Source organism: Heterocephalus glaber, unplaced genomic scaffold (genome assembly GCF_053883595.1).
Source record: "Heterocephalus glaber isolate CG9 unplaced genomic scaffold, H.glaber_assembly_v1.0 deba00001745, whole genome shotgun sequence".
In the NCBI taxonomy this organism is placed as follows: Eukaryota; Metazoa; Chordata; class Mammalia; order Rodentia; family Bathyergidae; genus Heterocephalus; species Heterocephalus glaber.
The window spans coordinates 2,850,187-2,874,306 of record NW_028258451.1 but is presented as its reverse complement, the minus strand read 5'-3'; the positions used below and the strand labels follow the sequence as shown (position 1 = coordinate 2,874,306).

The 24,120-nt window shown below is 40.3% G+C and overlaps 1 protein-coding gene and 1 pseudogene across 1 annotated transcript; one reads left to right on the top strand and one right to left on the bottom strand.

Annotated features, from left to right (window-relative positions):
• Positions 1-297: 297 nt before the first annotated feature.
• On the top strand, positions 298-24,120 carry LOC101708636 (uncharacterized). The gene is given in 6 exon segments (XM_013066267.3): positions 298-518; positions 2,244-2,370; positions 5,715-7,563; positions 7,565-20,828; positions 21,397-21,473; positions 22,080-24,120. Coding segments are annotated over 4 exon segments (2,076 nt in total). The 5' UTR covers positions 298-485; the 3' UTR covers positions 7,632-20,828; positions 21,397-21,473; positions 22,080-24,120.
• On the bottom strand, positions 11,292-12,866 carry LOC110346045 (protein SET-like; annotated as a pseudogene).

The window sequence follows — 24,120 nt, the reverse complement described above, 5'->3', positions numbered from 1 at the left end:
TACTGGGTACTGATCATGCTGTTCCAACCACCCTGTGCAGGGAGACATGGCGAGGGGTGCTGGCATCCAGGATGGAGAACAGACCGATCAGAAAGGAAGTAGACTTTTTATCCGGATCCCCCCAGGCAGGACGGGGCGGGGGCCAGGCGGCCTTGGGCCGCTGGACTTCAGCCTCCAGGTATAGAGAGCCCTTAGCCAGGGCAGCGTCTCTGTGAAAACTACACTACCCACAATGCCACTATCCGAGTGGCAACAGGCCAACCCAATGAGCCCTCAGAAGAGGGTTGTTTCCGTGTTGGGCCACAGATTCAGGGCGGTACTTCCTGCCCAGCTGCCGGTTGGTCCTCCGAGCAGCTCTGGAGTGTATTGACCTTAGGAAATTCAGGAATGTGACTCAGAACAAGGTGGCGACACCGGAGAGACGCGGGGGCAGGGTCGACCCCGCTGCCCACCAGCTGGTACGAGGGGCGGCTACGGTGGAATCGATGGCGGCGGCCGGCTCAAAGGCCCCGGCCCAGGTGAGCGCCTGTCCTCCGCCCACCGAGCCCGGAGCCCGCGGACCCGCCTCCGACCTCCGTGCTGGGCGTGGGTGCGGAGTCTGGCTCCAGAGCTTGGACGAGAGTTAGAACAGCCTGGGAAAGGGGAAGAGGCCCAGAACGCCGCGTCCTTTGTCGGTGTCCCGCGGCTGCTGAGTCATCTTTGAGGAGGATCCAAGCTTCCTGGGGTCTCCTAGAGCCAGGGCTGCGTGGGATGCAGGGAGTCCTGAACTCCTGGGGCCCCCCTCCATACTCACTTGCCACACACGACCTTCTTCCCACAGATCCCATAACTGCAGAAGGTGAGTGGAGAGTGTCCCTGGTGTGAACTCACTGCATCTCTGGAATTGTGTCGCAGAACTCTGCCTGACACTCTTCCACCCCGTGCACCTCATGACCCTGAAGAAACCCCAAGCCAAAGGTAGTAAACCCAGGCTGGAGGTTATATGGATGGTTTCTCTTGCAACGCTTAGCAACCAGTGGAGTGAGAAATGAAAAGTTTCCCCAGGTATGGGTCCCAAAATGTGGAAATGCTAAGACATGAGGCTGAGGTTGGTCAGGGACCAAGCTGAGTGATGCTAAGGGTTTTGGTTTTAGCAGCTGGAAAGATAGAAGCTCCATCAACTGGGATGTTAAAATTGATAATAGAACTACTTTTTGTTGAGGATATCAGGAGTTAGTTTGGGCCATTTTAAGAGAGAGTTTTGAGCTAGGTGTAGTGGCATAAGTCTGTAATCCCAGCTACTCTAGAGGCTGAGGCAGGAAAATTCCAAGTTTGAGGCCACCCTGGACTTCCTTGAGAAAAGTGAACATGAGTCAGATGCAGAAACTTAGAAAATGCAGGGCAAGTATTCATGCCTATTCACCAACCTCTGAACTTAGCAGGATTTAGGAGTGATGCTTTGTGTGTTGGGGAATTTCAGTCAGAACAATGGATTCCCTGAGGGGCCCAAGTAGTCATCTGGTAGGATCACTGGGTCTGGACTGGAGTGCCCTTGGGGCATGGCATTGAATTATTGTTAGATGAGTAAAGGAAGAGTGGGACTGGTGATAGGACATTAAATACAGCAGAAGTAGACAAAGGCCATTGGGGTCTGTGATTCCCCAGGTTGTTCTTGGTGGCTGAGACCAAAGCAAGGAACCGTGAGGCAGGGAGGCATTCAGAACAGGATGTGGCCTGCATCTAACAGTAAGAATCATCAAAGAACTGGGTAATAATGGATTCTGGATCCATTTGCTCAGCTTTCTCTGGGCACCTGTGCCAAGAAATCATGGGGAGACCAGGGAGATGCCTGTGGAGTTGGGAGTCATCCATGTGAGCGGACCATGGTCAAGGAGAAATGCACTCAGAGAGGAAGTGTGAACTGAAGACCTGCAGCCCTGGCATCTGGGACATAAAGGATGAGCTCATACTGCGTCGTGTGTGAGAGGAACAACCTAGGGAACCCTGAAATAATTGCCCAACAAAAAGGGGTTATCACCTTCTTTTGCCAAGTCCAGAGTTCACAATGGCTTCTCCAGCTACCTGCCTGCTGGTGCTGTGGGAGAACACAGTGGTGATGGGATCATGAGAGACGTGAGCCTCCCCCATTGGCACTGGGGCCTGATGTCTCCACAGAGTTGCGAGATAGAGGAGACTGGGGGGTTGGGGTACACTTGGAATCCTAAGGGAGAAGTTGATTGTTGAGTGTGTCCCCATCATGACAGGGCCATGTGACCTTTGAGGACATCGCTGTGTATTTCTCCCAGGAAGAGTGGGGGCTTCTGGATGAGACTCAGAGGTTCCTGTACCTTGATGTGATGCTGGAGAACTTTGCACTTACCACCTCACTGGGTAAGGCCCTCACACCACACCAGGCTCCGGGATTCTGTCTGTCCTCTTCTCCCCCAGAGGCGGCTCTATCCTTTCTGCAGCCAGATCGCAGGCTCTGCCAACTTCTCCCTGTCTTTGCTCAGGAGTTGTGGGGCCAGCACTTTAGCTGAGTGCACTGCCTCAGCAGCCTTCACCCTGCTTTCTGCTCCAACTTTATCCCCTTCTAGCTGCCTGTGTCAGGAATTGCAGGCATTGTCATGATTGCTGCTTGTGTGGACCATGGACTACTTGCCAGACGCTTCTTCCAGGGTTTCTGTAATACTCAGTTTTTCTTGTAATGATCTTTTGGGTGTTGAGCTGCCCTTGGCTGCTGCTGATTATTTGTCTTAGTTGTCTTTCTGTAAGACTTGCCTTATGCACTTCACATGTAGTTATACAGCTTTGGGGTGTGGGGATACCTGGTTATTTCCGAAGATAAACATGAAAATATGGTCTCCACAGAAGCTTTGCCCAGGTCAGTGGCAGCTGGGAACGGAATGATGTCAAGATTGTGTTTAAATCATTCCAGGGGCCTGCAGAGTGTCCAGTAGTATTTTGGTGAAAGTGCCACAGGCTGCACCTCATTAATTTCTTTTCTTACTTTTCATTTCAACTGTGTATTCTTGTCCTGGGTTGCCCCAGACTTTGTTCTCTTGTGCCCCTTCCAAGAGCCCTGCTACAGTGTTTCCAGCACTGACCTGCATTCTGTATATGTACATTACCGTTAAACAATCCTGAATATGTGATACTCATTTCCCACTGGACACAACCAGCATTCTGCACAGAATGCACGTGTCTCCAGAGATGAGGTCCTGCTGAAAACCCTCACAGTGAGCTGAGTTGGAGACCCTTCCTCTCCTTCCTAAGGACAACCACACCCCTTCTTCAGTCTTCTGCTTGGCCAGGCCACCCTCATTCTGGATCTGAAGATGTCGGATACTGCGACACAGCCCCTTTTCCAGCCTTCCCTGAGTTCCCTCATCCCAGAAAAACCTAACAACTCAGTCCTTGTTGTATACATGATAAGGTTTCCCCTTCACTGATATGAAATATGTCCTGGGGTATATTTTAATTTGTGATCACTGAGTGACAATAAAAAGCGAAAATTTAAAACGTGATAAATACAATCAGTTCTCAGATATTTTCACCTTATATTAAGGAAACCTTGGCGTGATAATAGAATTTTAAAAATTCTTATTATCCCTAAGTAGGATAGGAAAATATTTAAATATGAGAGTAAGATAGGAGAACAAATTGAAGTATAAAAAAATCTCAGAAACCAGCCCTTAATTAATTTTCCTATGGCACTAACCAAAAAATAGACCTGGATATTTTTCCAACAATATCTTGCTAAAGATGTAAATTGTGTTAGAAATGTGCTATGCTCAGGGTGGCAAGTCCAAAAGTTATTTTGTTGGAGGTTATGAGCCAACATCTTTCTAGAATATTTGTAAAGATTAGTGGCATTGTGTCTAAGCAAGAAGGTAGAGAATAGGTTGTGAAGTTGGTGGGGAATGCTACCTGGAGCTCAGGGCCAGCCACTAACCCTCCAAGGTTCCCTCACCATCTAGTTTGGTGCTGCATGCCAGAGGTCAGATTTAACCCCAGTCATTTTCAGCTATATTGAAAAAAGCTTCTCCCTGTTTCTTTTGAGCCTTCTCGCTCAGTAGGCTAACCACTGGCCTTGTGCTTTCCTGGTACTACACTAGCCCATCCCATTGTAACCATCAGGTGCCCAGAATTGCAGTGTCCCAGAGACAAGCCCGTTACATGCAGCACTTATGCCAAGAAACAGACTTAACACCCAGGACCCAACTTATGCTAAGACTGTGTCTGTCAACAATGCTTTAGGTTGTAAGACCCAAGCGTGCAAAATCAGACACTGCACAAGGAGGCACCAGCCAAAGCACAAATGCACCAACTCAGTAGAGTCCTCTGGCAGCAGATGCTAAGTGGTGCAGCCAGGCAAGAAGCCCAGAATGGTCCAAGGAAAAGCCTCTTATGTGGGGCATCCTGACCTCTGTGCCAGTCACTTTAAGAGGTACCCAAGGATTTTAATTTGTAGAAGAAATTTAGTGCAGTACAGAGAAGTAAATGCCCCTGAAAGAAGAATTTCTAAGTTCAGTTTGTGAGAGCAGGAGGTATACTGTATGTGGCATCATGCAGGGTGACATGGGGAAGCAGCAGCTCATCAGGAGGCAGAAGCAAGAGAGGAATGCATTAGGCTACAGCCTTTGGTTTCTATAGGACAGTGCAGGGCAAGCTGCACATGTAGTAAGAAGCTGGTTCCTAAAACCACAAGGAGCCAGCACTCTTCCACCTCCGTTCTTTGTATCTTCAACAGAAAATTTCAGACGAGATGCATAGGCAGTCTTACAGAGTATGGTTAGAGTTTATTGAAAAAGATAGATTTGCAGAGCAATAGAAAATATACTTTAAAAAAAGGAGGTGGACAAGCACCAAGATGACAGTTACACCAAATGAGGTCTCAGGCTGCATTTGTATGATTAATGAATCATATAAATGCTTCTTTAGAGGTCATTGTTCTTCTACAAGGAAAATGGGCAGTGTAGACCAACTTTAAAGGGAAGAAAATACCTGTTTACTCTGTGGGTGGAATATTTCTGGTTAGTTTGTTTTGAGATCTTGAGGTTTTACTAATCCCTCACTCTTGGTCTGGGGTTTGCATGAGCCATGGACCCTATCGACACAATTACAAGAGGCTACATAATCGTGGCCTAACATTTGAAATTAGAAGCTATTGGATTTTATCTTCAGCTAATGATTAAGCAAACGAAAGAAAGGGGAAAAAAATTATCACTTCATCTGCATTTCATCTGGCCCCCAATTGCGTTCTCCAGGCCTGCTAAACTTTCTGCCTAATAGGTCATGTTGGCTGAGTGGGATAATCTTGGTGAGCTTTGGGAAGGAGGCTGGCCTTCATTATCTAGTGCCTGGGCCTAGGTAGTTAGGACAAAGGTGTGTACTCCAAGAGTGTACAATTACAATACTGTGGTCTGCAGTATTGTTCTGGATTGTGTCATTATAATATGAACTGTATTCTCCCTTTGCTGTCTCTTCAAAATCATCTAGCCCTGGGCCGGGGATTTAGCTTAGTGGTTTTGCCACCTACTGCACAAGCGCAAGGACCTGAGTTCGATCCTCGGTACCAAAAAAAGAAAAGAAAATCAGCTAGCCCTAGGGGAGGGAGCACAGTCTTCCTGACCAGCACCATTTTTTTAAGATATCAAAAAATCTTATTAAACAGAAAAATTTAAAACATAGCTCCACCAGAGATAACATGCATTTCATTATTTCTCTTTCAGTTTGTGGGCAGGAAACAGAGGATGGAGAGGCACCTTCTGTGCAGAGTGTTTCTGTAGAAGTAGCATCCCAGGTCAAGACCCTAAAGGCAGGTCCATCTACCCAGAAGGCGCATGCCTGTGATATCTGTGTCCCAGCCCTGAAAGACATTCTGCATCGGGATGATCTGCCTGGACGGAAGCAGTGCTTTGTTAGGGCCTGTACAAATCATCTCCAGGAACAGAAGCATCATAGTACAGAAAATCTGTTAAAAAGAGACCCAGTCAGTGCCTCTTTTGTGAAGAGCTGTTTATTCCATGTGTCAGGGAATTCCCTCTTCTGTAGAAACATTGGACAGGACTTCTCAGCTAAGTGGAGTTGTCTTCAGGCCATCCCCAAAGATCAGAAGCCAAACAAAGTTACAACAGGTGTAGAGGCTATACACACTGGGAAGAGTTATTGCAAGTCAAATCAATGCCAAAAAGCTCCCAGCCCCAAACACTCATTTGTTCAGCACCCAAAAGTCATTAATGCAGAAAGATATTTTGAGTCTAGCAAATGTGGGAAAGCCTTCCAAGACAAGTATTCACTTGTTCCACTCCAGAGGATCCACACTGTAGAAAGGCCTTATGATTGCAGTGAATGTGGAAAGTCTTTTAGCCAAAAAGCTACCCTTATTGTACACCAGAGAGTTCATACTGGAGAAAAACCATATACATGTAGTGAATGTGGAAAGTCTTTTAGTCAAAGCTCTAACCTCATTGAACACTGCAGAATTCACAGTGGAGAAAGGCCTTATGTGTGTGGGCAATGTGGGAAAGCCTTTGGATGCAAATCCAATCTTGTTCGGCATCAGAGAACTCACACAGGAGAAAGGCCATATGAGTGTGCTGAATGTGGGAAGTTCTTTAGGCAAAGCTTCAGCCTTGTTGAACACCAGAGAATTCATACCACAGAGAGGCCTTATGAATGCAGCCACTGTGAGAAATCCTTCAGTCAAAAAGCCACTCTTATTATACACCAGAGAGTTCACACTGGAGAAAGGCCATATAAGTGCGGTGAATGTGGAAAATCCTTCAGCCAAAGCTCCAACCTTATTGAGCACTGCAGAATTCACACTGGAGAAAGGCCTTATGAATGTGGGGAATGTGGCAAATCTTTTAGTCAAAGAGCCACCCTCATTAGACACCAGAGAATTCACACAGGAGAACGGCCTTATGAGTGTGGGGAATGTGGGAAATTCTTTAGACAAAATTTCAGTCTCATTGAACACCGCAGAATTCACATGACAACAAAGATTTATGAGTGTAGCCAGTGTGGAAAATCCTTTAGCCAGAGAGCCACCCTTATTAGACACCAGAGAGTTCATACTGGAGAAAGACCTTATGAGTGCAGTCAGTGTGGGAAAGCCTTTGGATACAAATCCAAACTTGACCGCCACCAGAGAATTCACACTGGAGAAAGGCCATATGAGTGTGTTGAATGTGGGAAATTCTTCAGGCAAAGTTATAGCCTTGTTGAACACCAGAGGATTCACACTAGAACAAGGCCTTATGAATGTGGCCAGTGTAGCAAATCCTTCAGTCGAAGAGCTGCCTTCATTAAACACCAGAGAGTTCACACTGGAGAAAGGCCTTACAAATGTGGCGAATGTGAGAAAACCTTTAGTCGAAGCACCAGCCTTATTCAACACTGCAGAATTCACACTGGGGAGAGGCCATATGAATGTGGTCAGTGTGGAAAATCTTTTAGGCAAAAGTCTGTCCTCATTCAACATCAGGTGGTTCACACTGGAGAAAGGCCCTATGAATGCAGCAAATGTAGAAAATCTTTCAGCCAACGCTCCAGCTTCTTTCAACACCAAAAGTGTCACCATGGAGAGGCCTCATGAAGGCAGCAAATGCAGAAACTCCCTCAGCTCAAGGTCTGACATCATTTAGCTCCTGAAAGCCCACAATTGGGGTGTTAGCCTTGCCAGAAATGTGCTATTGAATGAGCTTTTGTGAGGGAGCTATTTGCTTGAAAATGCACCTCATACTTTCAAGCATCCAGAGGAGTGAAGTGCCCTTGATTTCCATGCATGTGTGAGGTGTATGGGAGCTGGTCTGCACATTCTACCCTTGTCTTTGGGGCCTTGTCAGAGGTAAATGGCTGCCATATTATTTCACAAAAGCCATCACATCTAGCTCCTTGCACAGTATGCACCACTCACACCAACATGTCAAGGGAAGGCAGATATCTGTTCTCTCCCTTCCCCTCAGAGACATCCCCAGTAGCCTAAGACCAAAGAGTTACTTTTCTTTTTGGGTATATAGAGGGTCTGGTCATATTTTTGCTAGAAGGATAGTCTGGGTTCTGCTGGGGGCTTGCAGGAAAGACATAACTTCCTTTAAATTTCCAGTTGCATGTAACCTTTGTGATCAATTGTTTACAGAGTCCATATCACTAACCAGTATCATCTTACCATATTGCTCTAGTTTTCTAGGGTGTGTTCAGGCCTTGGATGGATGGAATATTAACACTGTGTGAAAGATTGGACAACTTAATATAGATTGCTACTTTGTGTGACTTAGTAGGGACATTCTAATGGCAGAGTAATTCTCATTCTGTTCTGCTAAATTTATGTTGCTACCCAAGTCCTCCAGTGGGACATGCAGGAATCCATGGCCCAGGTTTGAGACTGCCTCTATTATACAATGAACCCTTGACGTAAAAACTTATTTATCCCCAAGGGCTGGTTGTAACTCAAGTTGGTCAATTGAAGGATCAGGCTCCTCTACATAGCCTTCAAAGTCTCTCTCTTGTACAGACAGATCTCAGTGTCCTTAGACATTGGCCCAGGATTTCTCAACTTCCTACAGGAAAGGATGTTGTAATGTTCCTTCCAGAACTCTTAAGGGTTAAATCTGAGACCATCTGCAAGCACAGGTGGCTGGCATTTGGGTCATAACTCAAGACTTTGGTCATAAGTTAAAACTAAAATTCTGGCTATAACCCAAGTTGTTTGTCAAGCCAATCATAACTCATGGGTCCACTGTATTTGTTTGTTCCTTTGTACCAGTGGTCACCCAGAAGAAGCATCATTTAGTGACTACATTCAGCACTTCTTGGAATACCCTGCATTTATTACATTATTCCCACATGATTGCACATAATGCCCAACATTGTTGAGGGTAAACTTTTCCCTACATTCTACAAAGAGTCATGTGCTCTTAGGTCAATAATTTCATAGGTTGATATCAATAGTAAGATGCAGGGTCAAGGTATGAACAAGAATTAGTACAGAGATACAGAGTGTCATAGGAAGTGAAGGAGCTGGCAGAAAACCAGGTGGAATATGCTGCTGGAAGAAAGGATGGGAGGGGATGGGAAAAAACAAGATATTTTATGTACAGGTACAAATTTCCTATGTGAATGTGATCATATAAGAAGTATAGCAATAAAATTAATTTTTATAAAAGTACACCTCAGATTCTCAAATATGTCTCTCCACAACCACACTACTACCAAATCTGTATATCCTATAGTTTAGGAAGGTATCCTAAGAAGATTTAAGGTTTTGCAGAATCCTGTTTTCTTTTTGGAATGCTCATCTAAGTCTAGTTACTATATAGACAAAAAGGGAGTCAGAATGAAGTTCCATTATGCGAAAAAGTTTGTCTGGCAAGTATTGCTATTTTCATCCACTGACACAAGAGTGCCCTTCCCCAGATTTGAGGAAGAAGATAATAGTGTGAATATGAGTTTGTCAAACTTGGTTTCCAAAAAAAAAAAAAGATATTTTTCTCAGATAATTTTATTAAAAATGTATTGAGGTGTGACTGATATATAACAACTTGAATATATTTGAAATATATAATTTAGGAAATTTTGTCACATATATAAATCCATGAAGCCATTATTATGATGAACATACCGAGAATTTATCTTGTGCTCTTGTACAGTATTGCTGGTTTCTTGAAGCCTTCATATGTCCACCTATCTACTTTCTTTCACAGTGGGTTACTTTGTATTTTTACAATTTTATATGATTGGAATCATAAAGTGTTTACTTTTCTGTTTTTCACGGATAATTTTAGGTTCATTAATCTTGCTTATGTAAACTTTATTTTCATTACTGAATAATATTATATTCTATGTTTATTCATATATTAATGCCAGATGAATTGTTTCCAATTTGGAGCTGTTAACAAAGCTACAATGAACACAAGTATACAGTTTTTTTTTTTGCATACACGTTTCATTGTAACAAAGCAACTTGTACACTTTGAACGTTTAAAACTGCACATCACCTTTTCCTTTCCAGTGAAAACAAAAAAGAATTTAAAAACAAACCAACAAAATTACAATAGAGAATGTCAATTCCAAATAAGACGCTACAGGTTCTGCTGATTCTCCCATAGAGTGGCAGGGCTCAAGTCATCATTAGGAGAGGAGTTTATTTTAAAAGTGTCATCTTAAACTGCAAGGATGGCTGTTAATGTCACAATTGAACATGCCAAAGGAGAAGCCATGTTGTCAAATGCCCACTTAACCCACCCAAACATCTCAAACCCACCCTTTGCTGACCTTCTATACCCCATTTTTAAAAGTTTTTTTCTTTTTTTAAAGAAGAGAAAGTAGACAAGTACATGTTGGTAAATGCTAACTGTCCATATTCACATAGAGTCACAGTGTAATCTCTGAGCCCAATATACAGAGAAAGGAGGAAAAGAGCTAGATTTCTATGCACTACTACACAGGGGCTGAGCACCCTCCAGCTTCCCACAGAGCTAAGGGAGCAGAAGGGTTTTCTTTTTTCCCACAGCACGATGGTGTTGATTCCACACAGTTTGTGTGAGACAGGAGGGGATCAAAATGAATTTAGGACAGAAGCTGTAGAGACCCTTTTCCCATTGTGTTCTGCTCAAGGTATCTCCCCACAAAGTAAGTTGAGAACCATGGTGTTTGAGAAAAGACTTCAAGAACAGGGCGACTGAGCACAAGAGGGGGGAAAAAGACTGCAAATTGCTCCCAGGGACTGGAGAAAAATTTTTTTTAAAAAGGTTGGAATCCATCAGTGTTCAATTAGTCATCTTCCTCTCCTTCCTCCCCTTCATCAGATCATCTTCACCTTCATCCTCATCCCCTTCTTCATCAATGTCTTCCAATCCTTCTTCATCATCATCATCATCATCGTCTTCTCCTTCCCCTTCCTCGTTGTTGTGCCAAGCGAGCCCATAAATTACCAAACACTGGGACCAATGACAAAGTTAAACTGAAAGGAATTTATTCATGTAGGTGGACTCCACTCCCTAAGCGAAGTGAAGCCTTGAGTCCAGAAACAGCACAGTTTATATAGGGTGTCATAGCAGCATAGCTTTTATAGGTGTTATTTAAAGAAGAGAAGTTCAAGGGGAGGTTAACATGTTTTTGACTAGTTGCAAAATATTTTTCACAACTCAGCTATCTTGCTGCCTTTCAGGTTAGGGCAATTCACAGGAAAGGGAGGCACCAGGCACCATCCCTTTCTGAGAAGCGATGAAGCTGGTTTACAGAAGCAGAACAAGCAGTTACAAAAATGCACTCTGTAAGAGGAGGGGTATGAGGGGAGTTCATCTTCAGGCTAAGATGGTGTTTCTTAGGTTCATCTTGGTCTCACACTCGTTATCCATATCAGGAACCAAGTAGTACTGCAATGGATTTGGCCAAATCTCACCTTTAATGACCTCTCCTAACTCATCTGCACCCACAACAGCATGGTTGGTAAAGCAGGTAAAGAAGATCCCGGGTTCTCCATGCTGCTTCTTCCTACTGGCTTTATTCTGTGTGTGACTTGAATGTTTCATTAAATCCTTTCCAGATTTCCATTTCATTTCAGTGGACTTTGAAGATGGATCACCACTCTCATTCAGATGAAATTCTTTGGAGAGAATTTCATTTTCGAAGTAAGGATTTTCATCAAAATAAAAATCTATTCTGTAACCTGATTTTATATCTTCAAATTCTGTCACTTCGACTCTGGTCAAATAATGCAGTGCCTCTTCATCTTCCTTCCCAAGCAGTGCAGACACCTGTGGATAGTTAACAAATGTTACCCAAAAATTTGGGATTTTGGCGATCAATTCTGACCTCTTCTGAAAAAAATGGTTGGCAGTGTTTGTTATATTTCTGTTCTACTTTCAATATCTCCTCACTGGCTTGTTCATTAAGTCTAGCTATTTCATTTTGTATTTCATCAATATGTTCAATTGTTTCTTGTTTTTCTTTCTCCCTTGGGCAGGCCCGGCAAGGCGGATGCCACCTTGGACTTGGGGGCTAGAGACTGTCAGGCCTTCTTGGTTGGAGGGGGGAGTGGAGACTCACAAGTATACAATTCTTTATATGAAAATACATTTTAATAATTTCAGATTTGAGAATGTTTCACTTTTAAAAGACTGCTAAATTGTTATCTAAACTGAATGTGTCAGTTGCAGTCCCACACACTATCATTGTTCCTGTTCCACCACAAGTTTGGCATATTTGGCAGTGAATGGGCATGAAAGCCTTCATTGTTTTTTTTTTATATTGATGATATTGTCATTCTTTCTAATTTTAGTTATATTAATATGTGTGTAGTGTCATCTCATTATTTTAACTATACTTCTCTGTTGTATCATGATGTTGAACTTTATTTTTTTTTTGGTACCAGGAATCAAACTCACAACCTTGTGCTTGCGAAGGCAGACACTGGCACCACTGAGCTAAATCCCCAGCCCTGAACATTTTTTGACTTGCTTCTTTGCCACCTGTATATCTTTTTTCATATAATGTTTTAATACCACTGACCTACTTTTAATGGCTATTGAATAATATTTCTCTTTTCAGGCCAGGGATTTAGCTCAGTGGTTCCACCTCCTGCCTTGCAAGTGCAAGGTCCCGAGTTTGATCTCTGGTACCAAAAAAAAAAAAAAATTCCTCTTTTCATTAAAAATTAAGAAATTTTTTTGGTACCAGGGATTGAACTCAGGACTTTGCACTTGCAAGGCAGGAGCAGCATCACTGAGCTAAATCACTGGCCCAAAATTAAGAAATATGTATAACAAACACACATGTTGGAACTTCACCCTATCTTCATCATGGGAGTGATTTCATTTTCCAGTGACTGGGACAAAATACCCACTTACAAATTAAAGAAGTGCTTTACTTTGCCTCATGATGCCAGTAGGTTCAGTTCAAAGTTAGCTGGCTCCAATGCAAATGTAGCATGGGATAGGGACCTGGGGAGAACAGCTGCTCAACTCATGGCAGTAGAGAGAGACTTGAGGTTTGTGTTTTGACTCTAATGGTTTCCCTGTATCACAACCTGGAGGTTTTATTTTTCTCAGTGCATTCAAGTTCGTGAAAGAATTAACTAGAGAGGGAAGCCATACGTATGCAGTAAATATAAGAAACCATTTACTTTTCCACTTACCTTAAAAAATATGAAAGAGCTCTGAAGAGAAAACTTATGTAAATAATGTGTGAAAAGCTTCTATGATTCTCCTAATACCAGAAAACACACAAACTCAAAGTGAGATTTAGTATAAATACTGACTGAGAAAGCTAGAAATCAGAGTGACAGAGACATAGAGCTGTGTTAAGAGTAAGATGCAGTTTGAAAGCACACATTCAGAGACAGTCTTCCTCCAATATATCTATGAACTAATGCACTGATGGGGTTGGAAAATACATAAGGTTAAATTCAGAATAACAGAACCTTGCATCCAAGTCTTCAATACATGGTCTTTAAGGGACGTTTTACATACAATCATCATAGTTGTATTGGTAAAGTGAAGTTTATGTATACAATGAAATTCTATTGAGTCTTGAAAGAAAATCCTTCCTTTATGACAATGTAGATTAACCAAGAGATCATTACATGAAATATGCCAGGCATAGAGAAATTAAAGCTTGATCCTATTTGTTTTAGACAACTTTAAAGAAGCAGAGAGTTCCGTGATGGTTGCCACGTGTGGGTAGGGAAGTTGAGGGATGTTAATGAGAAAGTACAATATTTCCCTTGTAGAGTACAAAATGGCATGGATCTCATAGAAACTACAGTGATTGGTGTGGTGCCCACATAGCATTACAATTTGCCAAAAGTTGTTTTTAGTGTTTTCTCCATATATCCAAAATGTAATTCTGTTAGGTGATGCAAATGCTACCTAGGAAGAATGTGGTAATTTCACAAAATAAACAGCAACAAATTCCACTGGTCACATTCAAGGTATGATTTTGTAATTTTTTTGTTTTTGAACGAAATGAATGCAATTAAATTTAGCAAAAAAAAGAAATAAAGAAAAAAAAGAAACTGCAAAACCCCAACAAACACATGGAAACTGAATAACACCCTCTTGAACAACCAATGGGTCACAGAAGTAATTAAAGAAGAAATTAAACAGTTTCTACAAGTAAATGAAAATGCCAGTACAACATACAGGAATCTATGGGACACAATGAAAACAGTTCTATGTGGGAAATTCATAGCAGTGAATGCCCATATTAGGAAAACAGAGAAAACTCAGATAAATACCCTAATGCAGAACCTCAAGCTCCTAGAAAAAGAAGAGCATAATGAATCCAAAGCTCGTACAAGAGAGGAAATTATAAAGATCAGGGCGGAAATCAATGCAATGGAGACTAAGAGAACAATACAAAAAAATCAATGAATCAAAGAGTTGGTTTTTTGAAAGAATAAATAAAATCAATAAACCTATAGCCAACCTTATCAAAAAAAGGAAAGAAAAGGCACAAATACATGCAATTAAGAATGAAAAAGGTGAAGTCACAACAGATCCAACAGAAATCCAGAGGATCATCAATACCTACTTCAAGAACCTCTACTCCAATAAAATGGAAAACACAGAAGAAATGGGCAGATTCCTAGGTACATATGAATTACCAAAGTTAAATGAAGAAGATATAAAAATTCTAAACACCTCAATTACAATGAGTGAAATTGAAAATGTAATAAAATATTTACCAACAAAGAAAAGCCCAGGTCCAGATGGCTTCAGTGCTGAATTTTACAAGACATTTAAAGAAGAACTAATGCCATTACTCTTTAAACTCATCAAGGAAATTGAAAGGGAAGCAATACTTCCAAATTCATTCCTGGAAGCAAGTGTTACTTTGATTCCAAAACCAGGGAAAGACCCAACCAAAAAAGAGAACTACAGGCCAATCTCCCTAATGAACATAGATGCAAAATTCCTCAACAATATACTGGCAGACAGAATACAGAGGGTCATCAAGAAGATTATACACCCTGACCAAATCGGATTTATCCCAGGGATGCAAGGATGGTTCAACATTCATAAATCAATAAATGTAATACACCATATTAACAGAGTCAAGGACTTAAAACCATATGATCATCTCAATAGATGCAGAAAAAGCATTTGACAAAATCCAGCACCCATTCATGATAAAAACCATACAGAAAATTGGAATAGAAGGTCTTTATCTCAACCTGATTAAGGCTATCTATGAAAAACCAACAGCCAACACCATACTAAATGGTCAAAAACTGAAAACTTTCATGCTAAAATCAGAAACAAGACAAGGATGCCCACTATCACCACTCCTGTTCAATATAGTTCTGGAAACATTAGCCACAGCAATTAGAAAAGAGAAAGAAATAAAAGGAATAAATATAGGAAAAGAAGAAGTTAAACTGTCATTATTTGCTGATGATATGATACTTTACACAGAAGACCCAAAAAACTCTGTCAAAAGACTTCTAGACTTAATTGACAGATTCAGTAGAGTAGCCTGATACAAGGTCAACACTCAAAAAACAATAGCCTCCTTGTACACAAATAACAGACTCACTGAGAGAGAAATTAGGGAAACAATTCCTTTTACAATAGCATCCAAAAAACAAAATATCTAGGAATCAATCTAACGAAGCAAAAGACCTCTACACTGAAAACTACAGCACTCTGAAAAAAGAGATTGAAGAGGATACAAGAAAATGGAAAGACATGCCTTACTCCTGGGTAGGAAGAACCAATATAGTGAAAATGGCCATACTTCCAAAACTACTATATAGATTCAATGCAATGCCAATTGAAATTCCAACAATATACTTCACAGAACTAGAGAAAACAATCCAAAAATTCATTTGGAACCATAAGAGACCTAGAATAGCTAAAGCAATTCTAAGCAACAGAGACATGGCTGGGGTTATCACAATCCCCAACTTGAAACTCTACTACAAAGCTACTGTGATAAAATCAGCATGATACTGGCAAAGGAACAGACCTGAGGATCAGTAGAATAGATTAGACAATGCAGAAACAACTCCAGACATGCTCAGCCACCTCATCTTTGACAAAGAAGCCAACCACCATCATTGGAGAAAAGATAGCCTATTTAATAAATAGTGTTGGAAAAACTGTATCTCAACCTGCCAAAGATTGAAACTAGACCCATACCTATCACCATGCACTAAACTGAGATCGAAGTGGATTAAAGATCTAAATATTAAGAGAGAAACACTAAACTTGCTGGAAGATAAGTTAGGTAGAACTCTTGAAGACACTGGCATAGGAAAAGACTTCATGAACAAAACCTCAGCAGCATGGGAACTAGCAGAAAGAATCAACAACTGGGATCTCATCTTATTAAAAAGCTTCTGCACTGCAAAAGAAACCACCAACAGAGCTAACAGACAACTAACAATATGGGAAAAAAATTTTAGCAGCTGTACCTCAGACAAAGGACTACTATCTAGAATATATAAAGAATTGAAAAAAATCAGACCCCCCAAATTCAAAGACCCAATTCAAAAATGGGGATCTGAAATGAACAGACATTTCTCAGACAAGGAGGTAAAACCAGCAAACAAATACATGAAAAAGTGTTCAACATCACTGGTCATTCGAGAGATGCAGATGAAAACAACACTGAGATTCCACCTCACCCCAGAAAGAATGGCTGCTATGAAGAAATCAACAAATAACAAATGCTGGCAGGGTTGTGGGGAGAAAGGAACCCTTCTCCATTGCTGGTGGGAGTGCAGACTGGTGCAACCACTGTGGAAGTCAGTATGGAGATACCTCAAAGAACTAGGACTAGAGGTCCCATTTAACCCAGCTATTCCCCTGCTGGGTATATTCCCAAAAGAATTAAAACAATCATACCACTGTGATATATGTGCACCCATCTTCATAGCAGCACAGTTTGTAATAGCTAAAGCTTGGAAGCAGCCCAAGTCCCCATCAACTGGAAATTGGATAAAGAAAATGTGGCTTTTTTATAAAATGGAGTACTTAAAGAATGAAAAACTAGAGTCATTTATAGCTAAATGGACGCATATTGAGGCCATACTCTTAAGTGAAATAAATAGGACACACATGTGTAAATACTGAATAGTTGCACTAGTGTGAGAAACTGATAGTGTAAACAAGGGTTAAAATGATTAAAATGAATAATTGATAATTTGAAATAGGAAAAAAGGTCCAAAGACAAAGGAGTGAAGGGAGGGGAAAGGGAAAGGAAAAGAGGGAAAGGAAAAACTATGAGAAAAGAAACAAAAATGGAAATGAAATCTACGTAAATAGGGAAGGGTGGACGGGGTGAAGGGTGTACAGGTAAAGGGGAAAAAAATAAGAACCAAGATATGTCATGTACAGGTACAAACACCCAATGATAAATGTAAATGAATTGTATACCTAAAATGTAACAATAAAAGAACTAAAAGAATTTTTAAAAATCCAACACACATTTATGATAAAAAGCCCTACAAAAAATTGGAATAGATGGTCTCTACCTCAATCTGATAAAAGCCATCTATGAAAAACCAACAGCCAGGATCATACTAAATGGTAAAAACCTGAAATCCTTCACACTAAAATCAGGAACAAGACAAGGATGTCCACTATCACCACTTTTGTTCAATATAGTTTTAGAAACATTAGCCACAGCAATTAGACAAGAGAAAGAAATAAAAGGAATAAAGATAGGAAATGAAGAAATCAAGTTGTCATTATTTACAGGATGACATGATACTCTATATAGAAGACCCCAAGAACTCCACCAAAAGTCTTCTAGACTTAATAACCAAATTCAGTAGTGTAGCTGGATACAAAGTCAACACACAAAAATCAATAGCTTTCCTCTACATGAACAGCAGACTCACTGAAAGAGAAATAGGGCAAACAATTCCTTTCACAATAGCATGCAAAAAACTGAAATACCTAGGAATCAACCTAACAAAAGAAATCAAAGACATCTCCTTTGAAAACAATAGTACTCTGAAAAGAGAGATTGAAGATGATATCAGAAAATGGAAAGACGTCCCCTGCTGTTGGGTAGGAAGGATCAACATAGTGAAAATGGCCATACTTCCAAAACTGCTATGTAGATTTAATGCAATCCCAATTGAAATCCCAGCAGCATACTTCATGGGCCTTGAGAAAACAATCCAAAAATTCATTTGGACCAAGAAGAGATCCAGAATAGCAAAAGCAATTCTAGGCAATAAAGACAAGGTAGGGAGTATCACAATCCCCAACTTGCAACTATACTACAAAGCTACTGTGATAAAAACAGCATGGTACTGGCAAAGAAACAGACCTGAGGACCAGTGGAACAGATTAGAAGATGCAGAAACAACTCCAGACACACTCAGCCACTTGATCTTCAACAAAGGAGCCAAACACCCTCACTGGAGGAAAGATAGCCTCTTTAATAAATGGTGCTGGAAAAATTGGGTTTCAACTTGCCAAAAGTTAAAACTAAACCTATATCTCTCACCATGCACTAAACTAAAATTGAAATGGATTAAAGATCTAAATATTAAAATAGAAATGCTGAACCGGCTGGAACAGAAGTTAGGTAGAACTCTTGAAGACATTGGTGTAGGAAAAGATTTTATGAACAAAACCTCAGTTGCCCATGAACTAGCACAAACAATCAACAAGTGGGATCTCTTCTTATTAAAAAACTTCTACACAGCAAGAGAAACCACCAACAATGTAAAGAGACAACCCACAATGTGGGAAAAAAATCTTCACCTGCTGTTCCTCAGACAAAGGCCTAGTATCTCGAATCCATAAAGTACTTCAAAAGATCAGACCTCCCAAATTTAAAGACCCAATCCGAAAATGGGCATCTGAAATGAACAGACATTTCTCAGACAAAAAAGTAGAAATAGCAAATAAACATATGAAAAAATGCTCAACATCACTGGTCATTCAAGAGATGCAAATGAAAACAATGCCTAGATTCCACCTCACTCCAGAAAGAATGGCTGCTATCATGAAATCAACCAATAACAAATGCTGGTGGGGCTGTGGGGAAAGAGGAACCCTGCCCCACTGCTGATGGGAGTGTAGACTGGTGCAACCACTGTGGAAATCAGTATGGAGATACCTCAAAGAACTAGGACTGGAAGTCCCTTTTGACCAAGCTATTCCCCTGCTGGGTATCTTCCTCAAAGAATTAAAAGAATCATACCACAGTGATATATGTGTATCCATATTCATAGTAGCACAATTTGTAATAGCTAAAACTTGGAAGCAGCCCAGATGCCCATCAACTGGAGACTGGATCAAGAAAATGTGGGGGTGTTTTTATAAGACAGAGTACTACTCAGTCATAAAGAATGAGAAATTAGAGACATTTGTAGCTAAATGGATGCACATTGAGGCGATACTCTTAAGTGAAATAAATAGGACACACATGTGTAAATATCGAATAGTTTCTCTAGTGTGAGAAACTGAAAGTGTAAATAAGGACTAAAAGGTATAATTGATAATGTGAAGTGGGAAGAAATGTTCCCCAGGGGTTGGGGAAGTGGGAGGGGTAGAGGAAAGGAAAGAAGGGAAAGGAAAAATGATGAGAAATGGAAAAAATGGAAACAAAGTCTTTGTAAATAGGGAAGGGTGGAGGGGGTGAAGGGAGGGCTGGGGATAGGGAAAAAATAAGAACCAAGATGCATCATGTAAAGGTACAAGTTCCCAATGAGAAATGTAAATGTGTTGTATACCTAAAATGTACCAATAAAAGAATTTGAGGGAAAAAAATATATTCTTTTTTTTTTCTGCTATCAATGATTGAACTCAGGACCTTGTGCTTGCCAGGCAGGCATGGCTCCACTGAGCTACATCCCTGGCCCTATTAAAATATTCCTATGAGATTAAAGCAGAAAGAAGGAAGTTGCTCTTTGCATCTTTCTCAGGATTGCAATCAAGATCTTCATGCAGTAAGGCAAGAAAATTAATGTACAACCAACATTGCTTCTCAACCTTTTGGCTAAGATCAAGTGTAATGTACAACCAACAATGCTGAAAGAAGAAATAAATATGTCCTTTTCTACCTAAAATATTTTTCTAAATATTGTCTTCACTTGGAGCCCAAACATTCACACCAAATTCACTTCATCCCATCTTTTAACCCTGAAATTTGCTCAGGTGTGCCTTCTCCTCTTATTTGCTAGAGCTTGACACCTTCTAATCCACAGTATGACTGGGACCACAAATGCCCTGATTCTTCTCCTTCCCATCAACAGCACAGTAAGCACTAGCAAGATAATTTCTATATTTTGTGGACATAAACATGTCATGTGCCTAGAAACAGGCCTGATACACATAAGCTACCCCATAAATATTTACCAAGATACTGATCAAAAATATGAATATTCCGTTCATGTGTACAACTCTGGATGCATGCTCTAATTCTCCTCATTCTTTCCCTTGCCATCCTCCACCCTCAGTCATCCTGTGAAGAGGGAGGATTTGGCTTTTGGAAAGAAATGACTAAAAACTATGGGTGGACATTGATTTGTATCCTTCTCTCATTCATCACATCTCAGAGTCCTCATCTCATGTTCCATGGGGATTTTGTTTTTTTCAAAAGTTTACTTTCCCTACCTGGTTCAGACATTGCTACTGGATGTCTGTTTAAATTGCTCATAATAGCATTCAGTGCCTTACATGGCCCCAAATGTTTCTCAGAGGTAATCTCCACTCCCAATGCAGACTCTGTCACTGCACAAGCAGATGACATGATAATCACTCCCTTTGAGGAGGTGAGATCATAGTGTCCTGAACCTTTACCACACACTTCACACACAATGCTTCTGTAGTTCCAGGGAGAGTCCAAATGTGGTAAACAGCTCCTCCCTTCAGGTGAGTAAAACTTTCTTAGAAATTTCTATGTCAGTAAATCCAAGATTTTCTGTTCTTTAAAAAAAAATGTCTTCCTGAGATTAGAAGCAAAAACTCTTATGTAGATCATACATACATACATACATGCATGCATACAGACACAGACAGATAGATGATAGATACATAGATGATACATAGCTAGTGCACATATAGGTAGTCAGATTATATATGAATGGTTGCTAAATAGATGACATGCATATATGATCAATAATATATAGCAGATGATAGAGAACTAGACAGATAGATGATAGATAAATAGGTAAGCAGAGGCATCTGGCCAATCTTGTCAGCCTGCCTAGGGCTGCCTGGCATCTCACCTCTCTCCTCTCACTTCGTCTTTCAGAAACTCCTCTTGCTCGCCTTATACTAAGCACACTCCCCACTGGAGGGCTCACTCTGAGCACTGCAGGGTATAGCCCTGCTTCTAACGATAAGATGAGGAAGGTGAGCTCCCACTCCGGGAGACACAGCGTCTGTGGTACCAGCTGCTGCTGTGTGGATGCATCTGATGTTTCTCTGTTTTGTGCAGGCTTCTGCAGGGGCGTGCTGTGCCAGATGGAGCACTTGACACTGTGCCTCTAACTTTCCGTCACCAGCAGAATTCAGGTAATCACACCCCTCATTTAGACCATTGAAAGGCTCATTTGTCTGTCATTTGTAGAAGTGAAAATATTATGAAAACTTGAATACAACAAAAATGATTGCGCATGTGCAAAAATATAGTAATAAGGCCCTTACATCTCAAACTACAAAGGTGACTCAGGCATTTAACCACATTCTAAAAGTCCTTTGTATGTTTATCTCACAAGAACATAAGAATTAGCCGCTGCCCTACTTGGGCTGCCATTCTGGACTGACACATTCCTGTATCAACAGCCTCCCTCCTCTCTCTCTCTCTCTCTCTCTCTCTCTCTCTCTCTCTCTCTCTCTCTCTGCCTAGCTTAATCACATGTGCCCAACTCAACCACATATACTACTTAATAATTCATTTCAAAGGAAAAGAAAATCAAAAGAATTCTTACTGGTCACATGTTAGATTACCCATCTACCCTCCACCACCCTGCGCTCTGAGAGCATGAAGATCCTCCCCAGGTCTCCATAGCACCTCCAGGTGACACCTCTTGAAATGATGCCTGACCCTTTCCACTTTCCCTTCCCTTATTTTATTTACCATTTTTCATTACACTATTTGTTCTTATATTTTTATTTCAGCCTCAAAGGGTGTCATAAAATTATAGTTATTCAGGAGCACAAATCCACAACTCTATGAAGTTAAGGTGAAGCTAACGTTGACACTAGCTCCCTGCTGCTCCCAGCCTTCAGAAAGCACAAGGCTGGCACTTGGTGTGGATCCTCCAGGAGAGATTTCCCCAGGAGCTCGCAAGCTCCCTCTGCTGGACCTCGGCCTGGTGAAGCCTGCTCGGTCCCTATCCAAGTCCTGAGACTCCAACTCAGCAAGGAATCATTGCTGGTGAGGTTAGGACCTTGAAACCCACAGTCAGGACCCACTGGTTAACTGACATGTATGTTTCACTTTCACCCTCTAAACATTAATGACTGCAATTACACAATGACGAACACAACTGAAATAAGATTCCAAAATACCTAGATCTTCTCTTATTGAAAATAAACAGCTCTGAAAAAAATCACAACTTTCAGACTCTAAAGAAAGGCTGCTGACATATAGTGTGTTAGTAAGAGTAATGTTTTTTGAACGATGTAGATATGTACACTTTATGCATGCAGAACGTTTCAAATGACTTCTTTTTCATACCTCTTTATTCCAATTTTTGAATAGTATTTAATTCATTGTGGTTTGTGACAGAAACAAAATTTAAATTCTGTATTATAGAAATATAAGCCATAAGATTTTGTCATGTTAATATATGTTAGATTTAAAATAATATAATGTCCTTTGCAATTTTTTAAGAATTTTTGTTTATTTGCCAAGCAGACTTATTTTTAAACATGTAAATGTAACTAGTAAGTATTGACTGTTCATATATTTGCCATCACTTGTTTTTCATCTTTCATTTTCTTAGTAATATCATTTCTCACACTAGTGTTGATAGCTTCCTATTATATGTTGTATCTAATTAAATATTTTACATTTAATTTTAATATGCATAATACAGTACTTATTGTTTGTTAAAATATATAAAGGTAACTGGTTTGAACTACATAGAGTGAAGATTTCACAAATTTAAATTATAAAAATACATTACCTTCATTCATTTTAGTTTGTACCTATTTGTACAATTGTGATATTTTGTAACTAATTGAGAAAAGTTAGAAATATTGTCATTTAGATTGGAATTATTAAATAGCATATCTATGCTATATTCAAATACCTATGAATTTTATATTGGGCTGTTTCTCTGTTACTGTTTTCCAATTCTCATATTTAATAGGTTTAAATTTCACATCTATTTTTGTTTAAATTACTAATTTTAATCCAATGTTGCCACATTTTAAATAATAAGTTTATATTTTCTCAATGAATCTAACCAAGATATTTACCAAAACTTTATTTGGAATCTAACTTTGAGATGATTTCTTAGATATTTTCTCCTCCTGCCTTGTATATACTCTTTATGGGTTTAGTGGGGAGGTTGTTTTCTTTTGGCTCTTTTTTCTTTTTTGAGGTATTGAAAGCCTGCTCCCACACATACTTCATAAGTGCCCTACATACTCAGCATTATTTGGATTGGGCGGGGGGGGTTGCAGTGCTGGGATTGAACCTAGGCCCTCATGCATACTCTACTACTAAGCTACATCCCCAGCACTTGGATTTTTTAATTGAAATTTTTAGAGACAACTGGTGATTCATTTGCTGTTGTATGAAGTAATACAGAGAGATCCCATGTTTATTTTACTCAATTTACTCCACTGATACCATTTTGCAAAACTATGTTATAATATCAAAATAAAAGGGTAGCTTAGGGGTAGAGTGCTTCTCTAGCATTGTGGGGCTCTGGGTTCTAGCCCAGGTGTTTCATAAAAATCCAAACAAAAACAAAAAATTTTAAAAGAATCATGACAATGACACTATGTACTGTGATTCAGATATCATTACTTTTACTTACAGTTAGAGGTGTATGGTTGTCTGTTTGGTGTGAGTTTTGAAGCCATATAAAGGCTTTTGTTATTATTGTTACTCTGGATGGACCATCAGTTTGACACACAGTTAAAGTAGTTTTTTTTTACTCATTTAATTTTCTTTCTTGGATTTAAAAATTTCATGTTGATTCAA